This window comes from Danio rerio, chromosome 19, assembly GCF_052040795.2.
Source record: "Danio rerio strain M-AB ecotype USA chromosome 19, GRCz13ab, whole genome shotgun sequence".
NCBI classification, from domain to species: Eukaryota; Metazoa; Chordata; class Actinopteri; order Cypriniformes; family Danionidae; genus Danio; species Danio rerio.
In genome coordinates, this window is record NC_141039.2 from 38,283,966 (window position 1) to 38,303,548 (window position 19,583).

At 34.5% G+C, this 19,583-nt stretch overlaps 1 protein-coding gene across 2 annotated transcripts in view; it reads right to left on the minus strand.

The window, feature by feature from the left end:
• csmd2 (CUB and Sushi multiple domains 2) overlaps window positions 1–19,583 on the minus strand; it is a 543,176-nt gene that overhangs the window by 18,860 nt on the left and 504,733 nt on the right. For both annotated transcript variants that reach the window (XM_087295937.2, XM_087295938.2), the window contains exons 58-64: window positions 11,751–11,927; window positions 7,905–8,084; window positions 7,002–7,175; window positions 6,563–6,736; window positions 5,392–5,465; window positions 5,187–5,298; window positions 3,514–3,693 (exon numbers count right to left, since the gene is read on the minus strand). In XM_087295937.2, the coding sequence (XP_087152063.2) occupies window positions 3,514–3,693; window positions 5,187–5,298; window positions 5,392–5,465; window positions 6,563–6,736; window positions 7,002–7,175; window positions 7,905–8,084; window positions 11,751–11,927 (1,071 nt within the window). The remainder of the gene's footprint in view (window positions 1–3,513; window positions 3,694–5,186; window positions 5,299–5,391; window positions 5,466–6,562; window positions 6,737–7,001; window positions 7,176–7,904; window positions 8,085–11,750; window positions 11,928–19,583) is intronic.

The window sequence follows — 19,583 nt, forward strand, 5'->3', positions numbered from 1 at the left end:
TATTTACCTAATTTATATGACATTATTTATTTATTGTATTTATTTATTTTGTATTGTTCTGATTTTATGTTAATGTTCTGTATTTGATATCCATCAGCATTATTTGCAAATTAGAAAATCTAAAAAAGTTAAAATCATATATATATATATATATATATATATATATATATATATATATATATATATATATATGATTTTAATATATGTACAGAAACTTTTAATGTGTTCTTGAATCACAGCTCTACAGATGTATTTCTCCAATAATTTGGTTTTATTTTAACACAGTATGACTTTAATTGCTTTTAATATTGTGAATTTTAATGAGGGTTTAGTTTAGTTTAGGTCACAATCCATGCTATTAATCACTGGCTTATTACCTCCCTATTATTATGACATCAACTGTTCATTCATAGTTATAAAGTATGATCGTATAATACATCTCTAACCCTACTCAAAACCTAAACCTAAACTTCTACCATAACAACTAGAGAAACTGAAAACTTTTAACATGTTCTTAAATATTTTCCTAGCTGTACAGATGTAGTTCTCCCATATTTTCGTTTTATTTTAAAAACTGTTCACTTCAGTTGCCTTTATATTGTGAATTTGAAGAAGAGGTCACTAAAGCTTTAGTTTAGGTCACAATCCATGCCATTACTACTTGCTTTTACCCCTAATCTAACACTGCCCTGCTTTTAGGACAGTCTGGGAGGGGCTTTTTTTTACGTCATTTTTCCCCAATCTTATTTCTTATTTCCTATGCTACCTCTCGACTGACCTGTCCTCTCCAAAAAATGGATAAGCTATTACTAAGCTATTACTAGTTACTTGTTTGCAAATACTATTAATTGAGATCTAAAGCGTAACCGAAGCAGGCTTTCAAAATGGGATCTCTTGTCTTTTATCCATATATAGTGTACATGTTTTCGGCTATGTCATGAACTGTAACTGTACAAATTGCACACTTTACAGTATATTTGCACGCAAATGCTATCTTTTTGCTATCTAATCTATTCTTGTACTGACAAAATGATGTACAATTTTTCCCTACACCATTTGGACAACATACACACTGTACACCGTATCTCTTCTATGATCTGAAATCGAACCAAATGTGTCTGAACACCGTGCGAAGTCTACTTGACAGGGCATTATAATATGATTGGACACACACGGTGGGGAAAAAACAGCTTTATTAGATGTCATAAAACTATGTTGGCGCTCTCTCTGCTCTCCCACAGGTGCTGTTAATATCCTTCCCCTGCAAAAGGCCAGAACCCTGCTTTTATAGCTTTATTATAGAAGATTTCAGCAACATATTTCAACAACTCTTAAAGTGTGATCCATATAAGCTTTAACTTGAGACTAACGCCATCCTCCTCCAACAGAGTAAAAGGGAAATTGTTAATCTCATATTTCTGCCCTCGGTTCACAGTCGCTGCTATGAAAGAACTGTTTATCTGCTGTTATTTTAAAGTAGTTTGAACTGTCCAACACCAAATCAATGCACTCCGCTGGGCTAATCAGAGCTCTACTAATATGAACTTTCACCAATAACATGATGAATTGGCTAGAGCTATCTCGGCAGTCACGGAGATGAAACAGGTGCGCTGGGCCATTTATCAACATTTGTGGAGAAGAAAAATCACAAAGCGGTTGAATACAGTAAATCATTAAATCTGTGAATCCAGCAGATGGGCTGCACCAAAACACACATGTGGAACGAACATGCTCAAAGCCAACTGATTACATTCTCTACATTTTTAAGAGAAATCTTAAATTTAGTATCATATTTTCAGTAATAAACGCTTTTCTTATTATCTATAATGTGCCAAGCCAACGTATACACTGCAAAAATATGTATAGCAAGAAACACTAATAAAAAGCAGATAATGTTAGATTTGTGATGTGAAACATTAAAGAGATGTGCATTTGATTAAGTAGTTTTAGTTTTGCTTTGATCATATTAATTAAACATTGGTATTTATAATAAACAAAACCCCTGATCAGAGAGCTGTTTCATAAAAGTTGTTTAGAAAAGCAAAGATTAAAGTCAAAAACCTGACTTCAGTGAGCTGAACTAAATGTCCACGCTTCCATAACAGCAAGTTGAAGATCATTTGATGTTACTAATCTGAGTTCAGTTTTAATAATCTAGAGAACTGCTTAAAGGTGAAACAACAACAATAACAACTATAATAATAATACTAAAACATAAAATTAAGTTGCATATTATACTGAATTCATTAAACTCCTTAAATTAAAACATTGCTACTGTGTTGTGTAAAAATATAAGATCCTAAAATTATATATAAATAATAGTGGTGGGCCGTTGTCAGCATTAACGCGAGACTCTTATCGCGCAATAAAAATAATATCACCATTAATCTATTCTCAAAGTTGGGTTGGGAGCTGGGTCTTTTCTACGGAAGCTATGGTGGTGACTTTCATCTTGATTTTTTAGCTTAGTTGTCTGACAAAAAAGTGCCCTTCTGAATCAAATCAGCAGGATGCCTGACTTTAATTGCAGTTCGGCAGTTTCACTTCAACATTTCAATCATGCCGTTGTGACAAACTGGGGAATTAGACGCAAATAGGGGTAAGGACTGGTGAAAGGGTTATGAAATTTAATAACGCACGCCAAATGGAAAGAAAAAAAACTACCGCATTTTGCAATGTGTGTGTGTGTGTGTGCGTGTGTGTGTGTGTGTGTTTGTGTTTGTGTGTGCGGTCCTTTACTGACAGCAGTGTGTGTGGATCTTGTCAGAAAATATGGTGAAAAGTCCTACATGACGGTAGTAGTTTGATTACAGTGTTAACTTCAATAATACCATTCAATTCAATAATAAGACTTAAGTTGGATTACGCTGATAAAAATCGTTGTTTTGAGCTTATGTAGGCCTACAGTTCAATAAACAGTTAGTAAACACAAGTACATATTAAACATGATTTATTTTCTTCACCAATTATCATAGTTGAACAGTTTCTCAAAGAGTTTTTGATGCATTTTGGAAACAGGAGATGAGCCCCTGGTCTAATGCGCCACCTGGCTTGAGAAACCTGTTCTCAAAGACTTAGTTTTTGGGTAGCACACATATTCTAAATGCCTTCGGCAGAATTAAAATGGGCCATTTTAATCTAGATTTATCCAAGATTAATTTAGATTAGTCTAGATAAAAAAACATACATCTATGACCACCTATAATAAATATAAAAACTTTAATAATTAAATATAAAACCTAAATTATACTATATAAAATGTAAATCCAGTGGAATCCATTTGGAATAAAACTTATTTATTAAATACATATGTTAAATTGTTCATGTCTGTTTGCTTGTATGTGCTACTGGTAGGCTATATTACATAAAACTGGTGTTAAATCCTAAAATACCATTTTTAATTTGTAATTTATGTTTCCGCATTGCAATTTTGACCTGGTCTGTCACATTTATTGGGAAAAAAATGGTGGATCTGTGAGCTCAAGCATGTGTCATTAACTATTTTGTACATACGTGCACACAGTGGAGGTTTCCCAGTCCAGCTGCCATCAGCCCTGCAGGTTCGATGTTCAGAGCCTCCAGCGAGGTAAAAACCAGGCTGACAGGTGTAGATGAGAGTATAACCCAGAGACGGCAGCTCTATGGCACCTACATCTGCCTGAGCAGGCAGCTCTGGCTGATTACAGTGATGAGCTGAGAAAAAGAAACCAGAGTCTTAAAATGTGCAAAAACAAAACAACAACAACAAAAAAATAATTAAGTAAATCTAACCACACTTATTAGAAAATCTTGTTCTATATTACTGTATTATTCTCTACTAAACACTCCTTAATTAGGTGTCTAAACATTAAAGGTTCAGGAACCATATTGTAAATGTTCTGATATGCTTGTTCCTTTTATAATTATTAATATTATTTTCGGCCCACAAAATATCTGACCAGTCAAAACTGCAAGTCCTATAAACAACAAAACAGCCAAGGTGGTGCCAAATACTTTATAGTACTCCTCCTAGATTATTTGTGCAATCAGTGCAAAATTTTGTCATCTAGAGATCCTGATGACAAAAAGTGAAAATTTGACTTAGCTAGAAATGATGGTTTAATGAGTGTATTGAGGTGTAGTTACACAATAAATTGGTTTATATATTATAATTTTTAATTGTATTATATTATAGCATTTTAATAATAATTTTATAATTATAATTAAAATAGTTTGAAAGTTTTTGTCATTATTGTCGATAGATTGCGCAAGCCAAATTTTGTATGAACTAGTCAAATGGTTTAAGGCTACAGTAGTTACCAAATTAAAAATGGCAGACAGACTACAACCTACTGGAATTATATTATCCACATAAATAAGGCACATGAACTTAAGAGCTTAATAAGTTTAAAAAGAAGAAAACAATCTAAGCTCAATCAGTTAAATTAACTGCTAAATTAATGATGATAGTTGACCTTGTTTGTTAAATTTTAGGTTTAAGTTTAGCCATGTGAATAATGGCTTTTTAAATTTTTCCACATTTTTCGAGTGCCTTGGACTGATTTATGTTGTTGTTTTTCCCTTACTAAAAGAGCACTGACCAAATATTTGAGCTACCCCTGAGTACTTTTTGTTTGTTTTTGAATAATTAAAATTGATTTGATCTATTGTAATATATTGAATAAAATATTTACAACTGATAACAAAAAAATAATATCAACTGAAAGACAATTAAACATTAGAAAAAAAACATTAACATTAGAAAGTTAAACATTTTACTATAACTATATCCATTAAGTTATGCAGCAGGCACCTTGTCATCTGTTTATCATATTTGATGACAATGTTGTAGAGTCATGTTAAACTTGTATTGAAAGGTGGTTTCAGTCGTAATTGGGTGAAAACAAGTAACAGAAGTTATTTCCAAACTGAAATTGGTTTAATGTTCGAGTAGACCAAAATATCTGACATTCAATTTACATCAAATCAACATCATGTCAAGATTGTGAAGTCAGTTTGATTAGCATATTTAACCAGTTTTATTATATCTATTTTCATGTCAATTTGATGTCTTTTCAGCATCAGTTGCTAATGGATTGAGCTTGGAACGCAATGATTACTGTTTGCAGCTACAGTACATTAATATTAAAATGCATTTGAAAACAAGCAACATAACTGGCACATGTGTTTATAAATCTGTTACTAACCTATGCACTCAGGCTGCATGCCGCTCCAGGTGAGGTTTGGTAGACACGTCCGTGAGATTGAACCCAGAAGAAGATGACCCTTCCTGCAGCTGTAGTACACTGAACTACCAATCTGTTGATAGAAACACACCAACGGTTAGTAAATGACAAGAGGAAAATGAGCTCCAGATGAAGGGAAACAGCCTCGGTTTGATGTGATTAGCACCTGGTAGCCTTGAGAGTTGTTCTGGTGGCCGAAGAGAGGAGTGCCAGGATCCACACAGCTGGTGTGACTGGGATCTGAAAAAAAGGCCCACAATTAGAAGTAATTCACAGTGCCACTGCAGTGTTGGTGTGTACTCAGTTTGGAGATCTAAATTACAGAACCTACAATCTCCACAATTTTGAGGTTGCTGCATAACAGAAGCAAAAGGGCAGCACTTTTTATAACCTATTTCATTTGTGACATATCCTGAAGCATGGAATCTCATACAGAAATTGTATATATTGTCATATATGACCATGTGTATATAATTATGTCAAATAAATATTTGTAAATGGATATTTTTGGAATATTTCTGTTCACATAGAAACCCATTATTTTAAACTAACATTTATTTATAATGTTAATGTTAATGCTGCATTTACAATCAAATAAATGCAGTATTTGTGGACAGAAAATACATATTTTATAGCTTTTACATTTTTTTTTTCAAATCAATCAAAGGTTTCTTATGGTAGTATGTAATTTTCTACCTATACAAACAGATCTAGTTCTTAATAAAATATTATATATGCACAACATTATGTATTATTTTGTTTTGACCAAAATATTAGAAGAGTGGAACAAATAATTTGTATAAAAAATAAATAAATTCTGCAAAATACAATAAAATAATGAATTAAATAAAAATAAATCTATAAAGTTAATATAATTTTATGCAATTCTTACAATAAAATTAAAAAACAACAGTTTTGGTTGTAAAAGATGATATTCTGGAAGAAGATGAGATTAACCATGGATGTTTGATTGAGCTAAAATAAAATAAAATAAAATAAATAATAATAAAATTAAAAAATAAAATAAAATAAAAATAGAGCAAAAAAAAATAAATAAATAAATAAAATAACATAAAAAACCAAACCAAAAAATAAAAAATAAAAATAAAATAAAATAATCAAATAAAATAAAATAAAACAAAATAAAGTAAAAAATAAATAAATAAAATAATTCTTTAAATAAAATTCTATTTCCTTCTTTAAAATAAAATATCTATCTATAATCTATAAAATTAATATAATTTTTAAAACTCTTTCAAAAAAATAGTAATACATTTTCGATTGATTGAATGACTTGTTTAATACACTGACACCATGAACACATTCAAGCTTCTGACCTATGCAAGAAGGCTGGGTTCCACTCCAGGTTCCATCATACTGGCAGTATCGTCGAGCAGAGCCAACTAAAATCAAAGGCGGGTAACAGGAGAATGAAACAGAGGACAGGTAGGTAAACCCTCGGTCCTCCCTCTTCCCCTGGGCTGGAATCCCTGGATCTCCACAAAATACAGCTGCAGAGAGAAAAAAATGTATACTTATATATTATAAGGTAAGGTTACTGCTACAGATTAGAATAGAGTTAGATTACCCAAAACCTATGAGTTTAATTTGTGAAAGCATTCAGTTATTTATATGCAGTTGAAGTCAGAATTATTATTATAATTATTATTAAGGGGGGCTAAAAATTCTGACTTCAACTGTATATATATATATATATTTGTGCGCTATGTGGATCTGAATGTCTGTTTGGTGATTAAGACTAGAAATCCCACTTACGGAAACACTGAGGTCGTTCGCCGCTCCAGTTTCCACTGCCCTGGCAGGTAAGGATGGTGGGAAGGGAGAGCTGGTAACCCTGATTACAGCTATAACTAATGCTGGATCCCCACTGGAAGTCAGATCCCACTACCTGACCATTCGGGATGCTGGGAGGTGCTGCACACACAATGGCTGCAAGAAAACACAGACTATCAATACGATGTCTAAAATAATTATCTAAAAAGTTATTGCATATATATTACTTTAATAATCAATGTATTTTATAATCAATATGTATTTTACTTGTGAATTAGCAATGATTTCTGCTGTTCAGCTGCAGATGTGAATGAATGTGAATGGCAGAAGAAACGGGTTCCTCAAATCAAAACCTTTTTTGATTTTCTTTTATGTCGTCAAACTGTTGTATATATGTAATATTACACTTGTAGCAATGCGATATGGCTATATGTCAGCACTGCTGGGGCACTAAGGCATTCGGCCTGCAGCCTTAGTGTGTGCCTTACAGTGCTTTCACATCTGTGGTTCGGTTCATTTGGTCCGGATCAAGGGCAACAAATGATACATCGTAGCATTTTTCTGCCATTTTTGGGTCCTTCTCATACTGTTTTTTTTTTGTTTGTTTGTTTATTAAGCATTTGCAAATAGTTCATGATTTGTTAAGCATTAACTCTTAAAAAAAGTTAAGAATACAGCAACCTATATTACACTCTCAGAAAAAAAGGTACTTGGTAGTACAAATAATGTTTCTTGAGGAAGAGTTTTGTACCTTTGTAAAAATTGTACAGTTATTAAAAAGTGTTTGCCATAATTAAAACATTCAATAAAGAACATTAAATATAATACAAATAAAAATATATAACACAACACAGCACAACACATCAATCAAACAATAAATCAAACCTTTGCAAACTGGCTTTGTGCCATTCCACGTTCGGTCCTTGGTGCAGATGAGTGTGGAAGCCCGATCAGCATCCATAGTGAATCCCGGTGAACACTGGAAGCTCACACTGTGGCTGTACGTGAAGTCACTGCCCAGTCTGATCCCATTAGCCGGCACTCCAGGATCACCACAGTTAATGACTGCAAGTAGGAGTAAAAGACTAAGAGTAAAGCCAAAGTCAAAGGAAGGCTGAAAGCCATTTATGGTGCGATAAGAGAAAGTACGCGGCTCGTGCCAAAACTTGGATGATTTGGAGCCATTTTATAATTAGCTGTTTCACTAACACAGATAACAAATTTAGGCAGAAACATTTTCAGATTAAAAGGGTCATAAACTGGAAGCAACAAGATGCTTTATCACTCTAAGTGGTGCCTTTAAATTAATGAACTGTTTTAGGCTCCGGCTTTTGGGAGGCTCATTCCTCCAGTCACTTCCTGCAGTCTGAGGCCATCGGCACCTGCTCTGTGCCAAAGACACCAATGTGTCTGGAGCCGTAATGTTTGCACGTGATCTCCATTCGCTCAGAGGCTGAACAGTGAGCATTGTGTTTTTATGAGCACTGCAAGTCGCTCGGTCCGCTGCCAAACGAGGGGACAGGGCCGCTCTCTATCTCTCCAACACAGGGCTGCTATGTAGACGTCCCCGATCAGCTTGTGTCCAGGGCTGGGATAATGGAGAACACTGTCCCCCATTATTAAGTCCTGTCCCACAATGCAGTGAAAAGCTTCATGCGAACAAAACCAACTGAGCTCCAGCCTCTGGATTCCTCTGGAAAGCTGCACTATTTCAAAGAAGTTTAGCCTAAGAAAATCCACAGACTAAAACCGGGCCTTTCTAAAGCAACTTAAAGACCCTGTGAAAAGACACGATGAGTATAGTTGACTTATCCCGCAATCCATTCAACTGGGAATGCGGGAATTTCCAACTCGCTACTCAGAAAATTGCAAAAGAAAGCGGTTTCAAGCCAGGCTTCCAAAATGGAGCATTTCCAATAACTCTGATTGGCTGAGAAAGTGTGTGATTATGGCGACTCTACAGGAGATGCATGAAGACAATGCAAAACAGAAAATAGAGAAAATAAAAAAAGCAAGGTCATAGTTCCTATGTTGGTCTTATAATAAAGTGTTTATCAACCCAAGCTCATTCTGGAAACGTAGCCTCGCGGACGTTTCTGGAGACCGCGATTTACGTGGCCGGAGGTACGTAAAGGCCGCGTTTGTTTTTTTTCGAGCGAACGCTTCTGGGCGGTGTGGCGCCGCTCCGCCCCTCCTCTTCGCGCTCGCCGGCCAACGGCTCGCCTCCGAGTGGAGGGCTATCCCGACGCAATCAGTTTGTCCCGGAGGAGGAGGAGCCGGAGCCGGCCGCAGTGGACGACGACCGGGATCGAGTCCGGGGAACAGCGGGTTCCGGAAATCAGGTAAGAAGAAAAACGGAATCCGGAAAATAAGGGCGAGAACGCGGCGGGATTCGAAAACGCGGTCGAAATCGAAGACGAGGGCTTTTGCTTTTTTTTTTTTTTTTCCCCGATCCGGCGGCTTTTCGCGCGAGAACGGCACGGGCGCGAACGCCGCGCGCTCCCGAGAGGCGCCCGCCCGAGACGCGAAAAAGCACGCACATCGGCCTCTCGCGGATCCGCGAAATCAAAAAAACGCTCGAATACGTACCTCCCGGGATGTAAATTGCGGTCCGCAGAAATGTCCGCGGGGCTACGTTTCCACAATGAGCCCGGGTTGGTGTTTATAGTACTGTATTCTAAGCTATACTTGGCTTGTAGTGGTGTTTACCCTTTCATTTTTATTTACACATCTTTTTAGTCACACATTCTTTTAATCTACAGGGTGGGCCATTTATATGGATACACCTTTATAAAATGCAATAGTTGGTGATATTAATGTCGTTTGAGGTACATTAATATATGTGAGGGGGCAAACTTTTCAAGATGAGTGGTGACTATGGTGGACATTTTGAAGTCGGCTATCTTGGATCCAACTTTTTTTTTCAATAGGTAGAGGGTCATTTGACACATCAAACCTATTGGGAATTTCACAAGAAAAACAATGGTGTGCTTGGTTTTAATTTAACTTTTTTCTTTCATGAGTTAATAAGTTTCTGACCGCTTATAAAATGTGTTCAATGTGCTGCCCATTGTGTTGGACTGTCAACGCAACCCTCTTCTTTCCCTCTTCACACACTGATAGCAACACCGCAGGAGAAATGCCAGTACTTCCAGTATCCATAGTTTCAGGTGCTGCACATCTTGATTGGTCACACCATAGACAACTCCCTTAAGATGACCCCAAAGGTAAAAGTCTAAGGGGGTCAGATCGGGAGACTTTGGGGGCCATTCAACCGGCCCACGACGACCAATCCACTTTTCAGGAAACTGTTCATCTAGGAATGCTCGGATCTGACACCCATAATGTGGTGGTGCACCATCTTGCTGGAAAAACTCAGGGAACATGACAGCTTTAGTGCATAAAGAGGGAAACACATCATCATGTAGCAATTTCAAATATCCAGTGGTGTTGAAGTTTCAACTGATTAAGAATGACCCCACTATCTTTGTTGTCTATGGTGTAAGATACAAGATGTGAAGCACCAGAAATTATGGACACATCTTGAAAAGTTTGCCCCCTCACATATATTAACGTGCCACAAACAGGATGTTACTATCACCAAACAGTCCCATTTTATTAAGGTGTATTCACATAAATGGCCCACCCTGTACAATCCTCACTATTAAAATAAACTATTAACTATGACTTATGCCTCAATAAACTTGCAATTAGCTGCTTATGACATGTATTAAGGTAGTTCAAATTAATATTAGTAATAGTATAGTGCAGGATTAGAGATGTAGAATAAGATCATGCAGAATATATACTTTGTAAATACTGATATAGAGCCAATATCTTAATAATTGGCAGGTAATAAGCCACTAGTTCATAGTAATAATTGATACTTAAAGGGCACCTATGATGAAAATCAACATTGGAAGCTGTTTTTAACAAAACTGAGTGTAGCTATAATGTGTTCACAGTCATACTGGTGTGATATAAAGACAATAAGTCTCTTTTTTATTTTATTTCCTGACGTTAAAATAGGATCCAAATCCCTCTCATTTTGAGGCCCACCGCAACGTGACATAGAAGTGCGGTTTTCCCTGCTCACCGAATGGACATTTTCACATTTCCGGGTTTCTCAGACATCATAGCCGCGTAAATTAGAGTGCAGTGAATAAGAGACTATAACAAATATTTTTTTACAACTTTATTTGCTGAATTAATAAAAGAAAAACTCCACAATGGGGTTTTCAAGACTTCCATAAAAGGAAAAAAATAGTGTGAGTTTCTTAAATAGAGAAATTGTTAAAAACTGTTTGCTATTTTTGTGTGAGATGCTAATGGTCTAATCCGATTAAATGATTTATGCTAAGCTAAGCTAAAACTGCTTCCGCCAGACCCAAAGATTGGCTGTCAATCTAATTCAACTGTTCAACTTGAGATTTGTTCTCAAAAAAGAGTGTAGCTTCAATATTAGATTAAATAGAAAACTAAATAATTAAATTACTAGATACTAAATAATTAAATAGAGTATTAAATACATAATGTAAAACTGTAAGTGCAATCAAAATATTAACATTTTAAGCCAATTTTATGTTAATCTTTAAAATAAAGCAGCTATTACCAAATATATAGATTATTTTTGCAATTGAAACGACTATTTCACAAAAACCTAGTGTTTGTAGTGTTATTAAATTAGAAGTCTATTCAATTCAAACACATGTTGAGGTGTGAATGTGGCACCTGTGCATTCGGGCATGTCTCCGGTCCAGGTGCCGTTGACAGTACAGTGGCGGGTGAGCAGACCAGTAGAGTAATAACCCTCTCTGCAGGAGTAGGTGATGGAGCGGGAAAACACCAGTCCGTCATGAAACTGAATCATGGCATTTCGGGGAGTGCCAGGGTTGCCACATGAGACCACTGTGAATAAAACAACATCAACAAGAGACAGTCAGATGGGAAATCAGGCCAGATAGGCAAAATCCCATGTGCAAGAGAAGCTGGCAATGAATCACAGTACATGCCCCTCTCCTCCAACCTGGACAGTTATTTGTTAATTTAGCGTTTAACCCTTAAAGACCGAGACAGCCGCCCGCGGCTAAAAATAAGTATTGCTCTTAAATGTTTAATAACTTTTGATCCGCTGATCCGATTCATACAATTCAAAGATTGGCATAAAGAAGAGAATCTCAGCTTTCCAGCGCTGTAACATAGTGCATTCGCGGACTTTCAGAGGCTCCGGAATCAGTGCGGTTACGTCATCAAAATTTGACAACGCTGATTTGACAAAGAAACGCTCGTCACTGTGTCTCCGGACAAACCAGACATGATACATTGATGCATTGTCCCTCCTCCATGCCCAGATTGGTTCAAACTCACAATCTCTCAACCAATAAGCATAGGTTTCGCTTTCTGGACCAACAATGAGCTTTTTGAACAACACGGAATGAGAGATAGGCACACATTTACGCGCGGCTAAATAAAACGCAAAAAAAAAAAGTTTTGCATGAAATAGTTCTCATACTAAGTACTTTTGCATGCACATCTGCACAGAAACATGACAAAACAGTGACACAGCAAAGACGAACTGCTGCTCTTGCTGTTTTCAAAAGACGCAAATGAAGGTGCAGCTGTTTGTCTGCATTGCAGACAGCCATATCCATATCCATAGACAATCATGTCCATGCTGGCACATAAAACCTAAGGATGGTCCATATTGAATCTAGTTTAGTTATGTAACTATTTATAGTATAGTAAATATTTATATCTATTTTTTACTGAGGATTTGCACCATGTTTATTTGGACTTTATTTGGACTTTGACACATTATTTATTATTTTCTTATTTTTTTATTTGTTCATTGTAAGTGGTGTTGTTTATAGTAACTGAAAATATATTATTTGGAAAAAGTCAAAATTGCTTCACTGTTCTGTTATTTTGTAACATTTTTTTTCTGTTTAGTTCATTCCCAAAACTTTTGGGCAAATACATTGTCAGTAAATAAATGCATTTTTTCCCCCATTGAAAAACGCCTTGGAATAACATTGAAATAAATTGCGATAACTTGCTCAGGAAATGGTGGATGTAGACAAAATTTATTTTGGAAGTATAAAACATCATAGCATGTATTTCTAAAGAAAGAAAAACCAACTTCATAAGGTTTTGTTTGTAACAACTAGAAAATGCCACTTTTTTAAAAATCGTTTCTGGAAAATTCTGGAATATTTTCTGTCTGTTCATATGTTTTTGGACCAAAAATTTTTTTAGACTGGACCTTTAAATGATACAGATTGAAACTTCAGGTTCTCCTGTTTAAAATGATATATGACACTTGAGGCTGACTGCTAAAATAAAAATAAAAACTGCTTTTAAAAAATAATAATATAGGCCTATTAGGTGCCCACAAAATACCTCTAGGTCTTTAAGGGTTAATTAATAAACACGTTTACTGCAGGAGATTTCATACATTAGACAATCCACTGCCCCAGGACAGGGCAGATGGAGCTTATTTGTGGTTGTGTGCCAATAAAGAGCAGGTGGGCACACACTCCGAAACAGCAATGCCACTGATATGGACAAGAGGTTTGAGCACTGGAGACCAGCCAATGTGAGAATTGAGGGGTGAATGTTGAGCTAAAATAAGTAACGGCAATCCTGTGGTAATGATATACCCCAGTGTAACTTTGGCTCTCGACGGAATACAGTGTGAATCAGACATCATATTGTGACCAAATACAACACAAATATGTTGGGAATGCTAAGGTTGTGGGTTTGATTCCCAGGAAAGCAAAAAAGCTGATTGAAAAAATGAGCATCTTGAATGCATTCCGGGGGAAAATAGCATCTGGCAAATGCTGAAATATAAATATTTAGTTTAATGCTTTGTGCCGCTAGTATATCAGCACACATTTGCGACAATATAACCCTAGAAATGGCAAAAATGTTATGAGAGAAAAGTTTATTAGAAAGTATTAAACGTAAAACTTTTAAATATGTTTGCTTCCTAAACAGTTTAATTATGTTTTTAAATTCACAAAATAAAAATATATATAGATAATAGCAAAAGAATAATAACATTTGATTATTATTATTATTATTATTACTAATATTATTATCATATAATATTATGATAATAATAATACCTCCTGTAGTTTGTTGCTATCACCAGCAGGGTTTTCTATATGGGAGATTGCTGCTGAATGAACTACAACTCCCAGAACCCCCTGCGCTCATCAACTCCTGCAACAGCTGGCAATAATCCGGACACTCACAGAGACCAGCCACAACTCAGATATCACATTCAACAACAGACAAAAGCTGCGATCACACTACAGTTTGAGTTTGCGAAATTCTGTTGTACGGCGCTGTGAAAAGAGGCGGGATTAAACAAGATGATTAGACATTTAAAAAAGCGAGTGATTGCTCCATATTGTACATTTCTGTCCTGAGAGGTCATGTTTTGATCCTTGATTGGTCTCACGCAGTCAAGTGATGTGATCACGAGGAGAATAACCATACGCCAAATTCCCCAGCGCATTCGAATACAGATACTTTGATGTTTTGATGAATGAATGAATGAATGAATGAATAAATAAATAAATAAATTAATTAATTAATACATAAATGAACGAATAAACAAACAAATAAATAAATAAAAACTTCTGTTGCCAGTTGGAATGCCTAATTACTCTAGTTTTTAAAGCATTTACACAGTTTAAATAGCAAATAAATAAATAAATAAATAAATAAAATCTGATTAGTATTTAATTATTTCCATGTAAGATTTTCTTTTCCGACTTAGACTTTTCCGACTTACATTACACCTTACTTTTTTATCACCTAATAATGCACACCAGTGGTCCATTTCTTTATATATGCAAATACAGTGGTATTAAACATCTGGAATGAGGACATAAATGAGAAAAGAAAAGTCTTCTTGATCGGCCCTTGCACTTTAAGACAATGAGATTTTTATGGTGTGTTCAGGATGTAAATTTATGAGAAGGAGATTTAGGCTCTTATTGATTTGTTCTCCTGAAACGTCTGCATTTTCTGACAATCCACCTTTAAAGCCACCGTAGTTTGCTGAAACGGCATGGATAACAATAGCCCAAGGGTCAAATCAATGGAGAAACTCAAACTCTCACACACACACACACACACACACACACACACACACACACACACACACACACACACACACACACACACACACACACACCCACCCACCCACCCACCCACCCACCCACACACACACACACACACACACACACACACACACACACACACACACACACACACACACACACACACATATTCATTTGGGAGGCAGGATGTCTTTGTAGAATTTTCTATGGAGTTTGCATGTTTGTGTGGGTTTCCTCATATCCTCATCTGCATACTTACACATTTTAGAAAAAACTTCCAATATGAAAAAGAATTCCTAATTTAATATTAATACTATTAATATTATTAATAATAATTACAATAACAACAACAACAACAACAACAACAACAACAACAGCAACAATAATAATAATAATAATAATAATAATAATAATAATAATAATAATTATTATTATTATTATTATTATTACTACTGTTACTATTATCATTTGTATTATTATTATTATTATTGCTGTTATTATTGTTATTATTATTATTATTATTATTATTATTATTGCTGTTATTATTGTTATTATTATTATTATTATTATTATTATTATTATTATTATTATTATTATTATTTTAATTTATCTTATTTTATTTTGGATGTGCTTTTATTAAACTCATATCGCTACAATGTATGCAAACAAAAATCTGAACATTGCTAAAAAATATCTAAATAGCAAACTTACAAATATATAAAAAATCATGTCATAAATCAAAATCACGATAAAAATAAAATCACAATAACAAACCACATCACAATTAACAGTAAAAATAAGCTAATAATAAATAAGCAAAATTACAAATTACAGTGTTAAACCCAACCTTTTGCTTTAAACATTTACGCTTTACTAAAAAGACAACAAATGAACTGTGGAAGGACAGTGATAACTATTAGAGTTTGTTTTTCTAGCCTTAACAAGATGCAAGATAAAACAAATGGCTGGTGTTTAAAAAAAAGAGGGCAAAAAAAATGTCAGGCATCTCCATATGGGTAATTAACCTGAGTTTTCTGCTTCTATGACATGCTTTTCTTTGGGTTGTCAGGCTGACTGTGCAGGCACTTTATACAAAGCAACACGAGCAGAATAATAATGCAGTTTAAGAGAGAAGAGATTGCGGACGCAGCAGCAGAAGCAGTGGCCAGGGCACCAGCAGGAAAGCACAGGCGTCTGGGCATCTACACTGCACAATCCTTCATGTTGGGAGAAAGGAAACATGGTACAAGTGGAGTAGCAACGTGTACAACTGAGCCTCTTTAAAGATACAGCAGAGAACAGAAGGAAAGCAGTCAAGATGAAAATAGCTTGCACTTTCTCTCTTTCTCTCCCTCTCTCTCTCTCTCTAAGACACAAGGGAATTTGCGTGTAAAATCAAACAGTATGCATTCACTCGCTGGCTGACGAATTTGCATAGGCGATAGTTTTGGGTCTAACAGACGATCTTCCAGACGCAGAAGAGATTAATCAAGCATATTTGGCCAGATTGTGGAAAATAAAATCAAATGAAAAAAATAAATAAAATTAAATATCACTTTATACAATTCTTCAAAATAAAATTAAATAATTATTTAAATAAATATAAATCTAATAAATTATGCAATTTTTGCAATAAAAAACTATTTCAACAGCAGGGAATCTTCTGGAGGCAGAAGAGATTAACCATGTATGTTTGACCAGATTGCGCTAAAATTAAATAAAATTAAAATAAATAAAATTAAATAAATAATGATTCATTCATTTTCTTTTCGGCTTAGTCCCTTTATTAATCTGAGGTCGCCACAGCGGAATGAACCACCAACTTATCCATCAAGTTTTAGGCAGTGGATGCCCTTTCAGCTGCAACCCATATCTGGGAAACATCCATACATCACACACATACACTACGGACAACTTTGCCAACCCAAATTGACCTGTACTTTGTCTTTGGACTGTGGGGGAAACCTACATGAACGGAGGGAGAACATGCAAACTACACACAGAAATGCCAACTGACCCAGCCGAGGCTCGAACCAGCGACCTTCTTGCTGTGAGGCGACAGCACTACCTACTGTGCCACTGCGTCGCCCTAAATAATAATTAATTAAAAAATATATAAATAAAAATAAAATATAATTTTATACAATTTTTCAACATAAAATAAAATAATTATTTAAAAAATATAAATTTATAAAATTATGCAAAAACAAATCAAAGCTAAAAGATAAAACAAAACAAAATTAAATTTATTTCATTTTATTTAATAATTTTTTATAATAAATAAAAATAAAAAATATATAAAATATATAAAATAATTATTTAAAATAAAAAAATAAATCTATAAAATAAATATATTTTTATAAAATTCTTTAAAATAAAATAATTCTTAAATAAGAGTATATAAATAGTACTATATACTTCTTTTAAATCAAATACATTTATAAAATTTCATACAATTCTTTAAAAAATATTAAAACCAAATCAAATAGAACATTAACAGACAGAAAAAAAAAATTCAAGCTGAAGGTATTATAGCACTTTCTCAGGCTATTTATCGGATTGACAAATAATAATAAAATTAATTGATTAAATTTATATAAATTATGTAGTTATTTAATTTTAATTTGTAAAAGTAAAAATTATTTAAATAAAACATATATTTTTAAATATTATAATAAAAAAATGAAAAAATAAAGTAAAATAAAAAAAAATAAAATAAAATTTTCATTTAAAAATTTATATAAATAAATAAAATAAAATAAAATAAAATTAAATAAAATGAAATATAATTAAACAAAAAAGAAAACAATCAAGACAAATCAATTATTCCACTTTCTGTCAGTCTGTTTGGTCTGTCTCTATTTTAATTTTGGAATTGATTCTGATTCCTGATTTTGGAATAGTAAGACACAATTCTGAGAATCGATTCCTCCTAGTTGCTGTGAATCATTTTTAGATCTTTCTTCTCAACCCGTGCCAGTAGTAAATAAGCAATAGAAAGAAGTTTAATCAAGCGCATCGTTGATTTCATGCATGGCCCACAAACATGTTGGGTCTAAAATGCATGTGCACAATTATTGAATAGAATGTAAACTGTAAACAGCAATCTGTATGCTGAAGCTACCATAACATTACGACAGTCAAAGAGCATGCGGTTTATTTGACAATCAGATGTGTGTGGATGTTTGGTCATAGCAACAGCAGACTTTCAGTGCTAGTTCTACTAACTAAAAAGAAATATAAAGAAGATTTCTGTTTATGATTAATAACATCAAGCATCTGTTATCTTTTATTATTATCTCAAAAGATTCAGTTGTTGGCAATTTCAGAGATCTGATCATTCTGCCATCATTTATTCCCTCTTCACTTCAGTTTATTTTTTTCTGTTAATCACAAAAGAATTTATTTTGAAAAATGTTGGAAAACTGGGCGGCACGGTGGCTCAATGGTTTGCACTGTCATCTCACTGCAAAAAGGTCACTGGTTCGAGCCCCAGTTGGGGCGGTTGGCATTTCAGTGTGAAGTTTGCATGTTTTCTCCATATTTGTATGGGGTTTTTCCGGGTGCTCTGGTCTCCCCCACAGTCCAAAGACATGCGCTATAGGTGAACTGAATAAACTAAATTGACATCAGCATATGAGTGTGTGTGTGTGTGTGTGAATGCGAGAGTGTATTGGTGTGGCTGTGTGGTTGTGGCTGGAAGAGCATCCGCTGTGTAAAACATATGCGGGATAGGGAAAATTTAGGAATGAATGAATCTTGGAAAACTGTAACCATTAAATTCCATAGTATTTGTTCTTCCTGCTCTGCCTTTTAATTGTTACAGGTTTTAAACATTTTTCTAAATATCTTATTTTGTGTTCAACAGAAAAAAAGAAACTCATACAATTTTGTAGCAACTTGATGGTAAACAGTGAGTGAATTTTCATTTTTGAGTGAACTATCCCTTTAAGTTTCATTTTGTTTAGTAAATAAATAAAAAAAAATTGCATACTGACCTCCGGGAAAACTCCCAATCATAGATATATGTGTATAAGTGTATTTCTCTGGCTCTGGATGGCAACAGTCCTCCACTGCAGCATGGTCCCACGCATTCATTTCAAAGGAGAGCTACCCTGTACTTAAATTGCGGCTCTATTGACACATTTCTTCCAATAGACAACAACAGGGTAGGCCCCATATAATGTATATATCTATGTAATTTTTCTCCAATTTCTGCTTAACGTAGAGAAGATTTTTTCAACACATTCCTAAACATAATAGTTTCAATAACTGTTTAATAACTTTTTGCCATGATGACAGTAAATAATATTTTAATAGATATTTATAATATATATATATAGTGACATTTAAAGGCTTAACTGGGTTAATTAGGTTAACTTCAGTAGGCGGATTTGGGTAATTAGGCAAGTTATTGTATAATGATGGT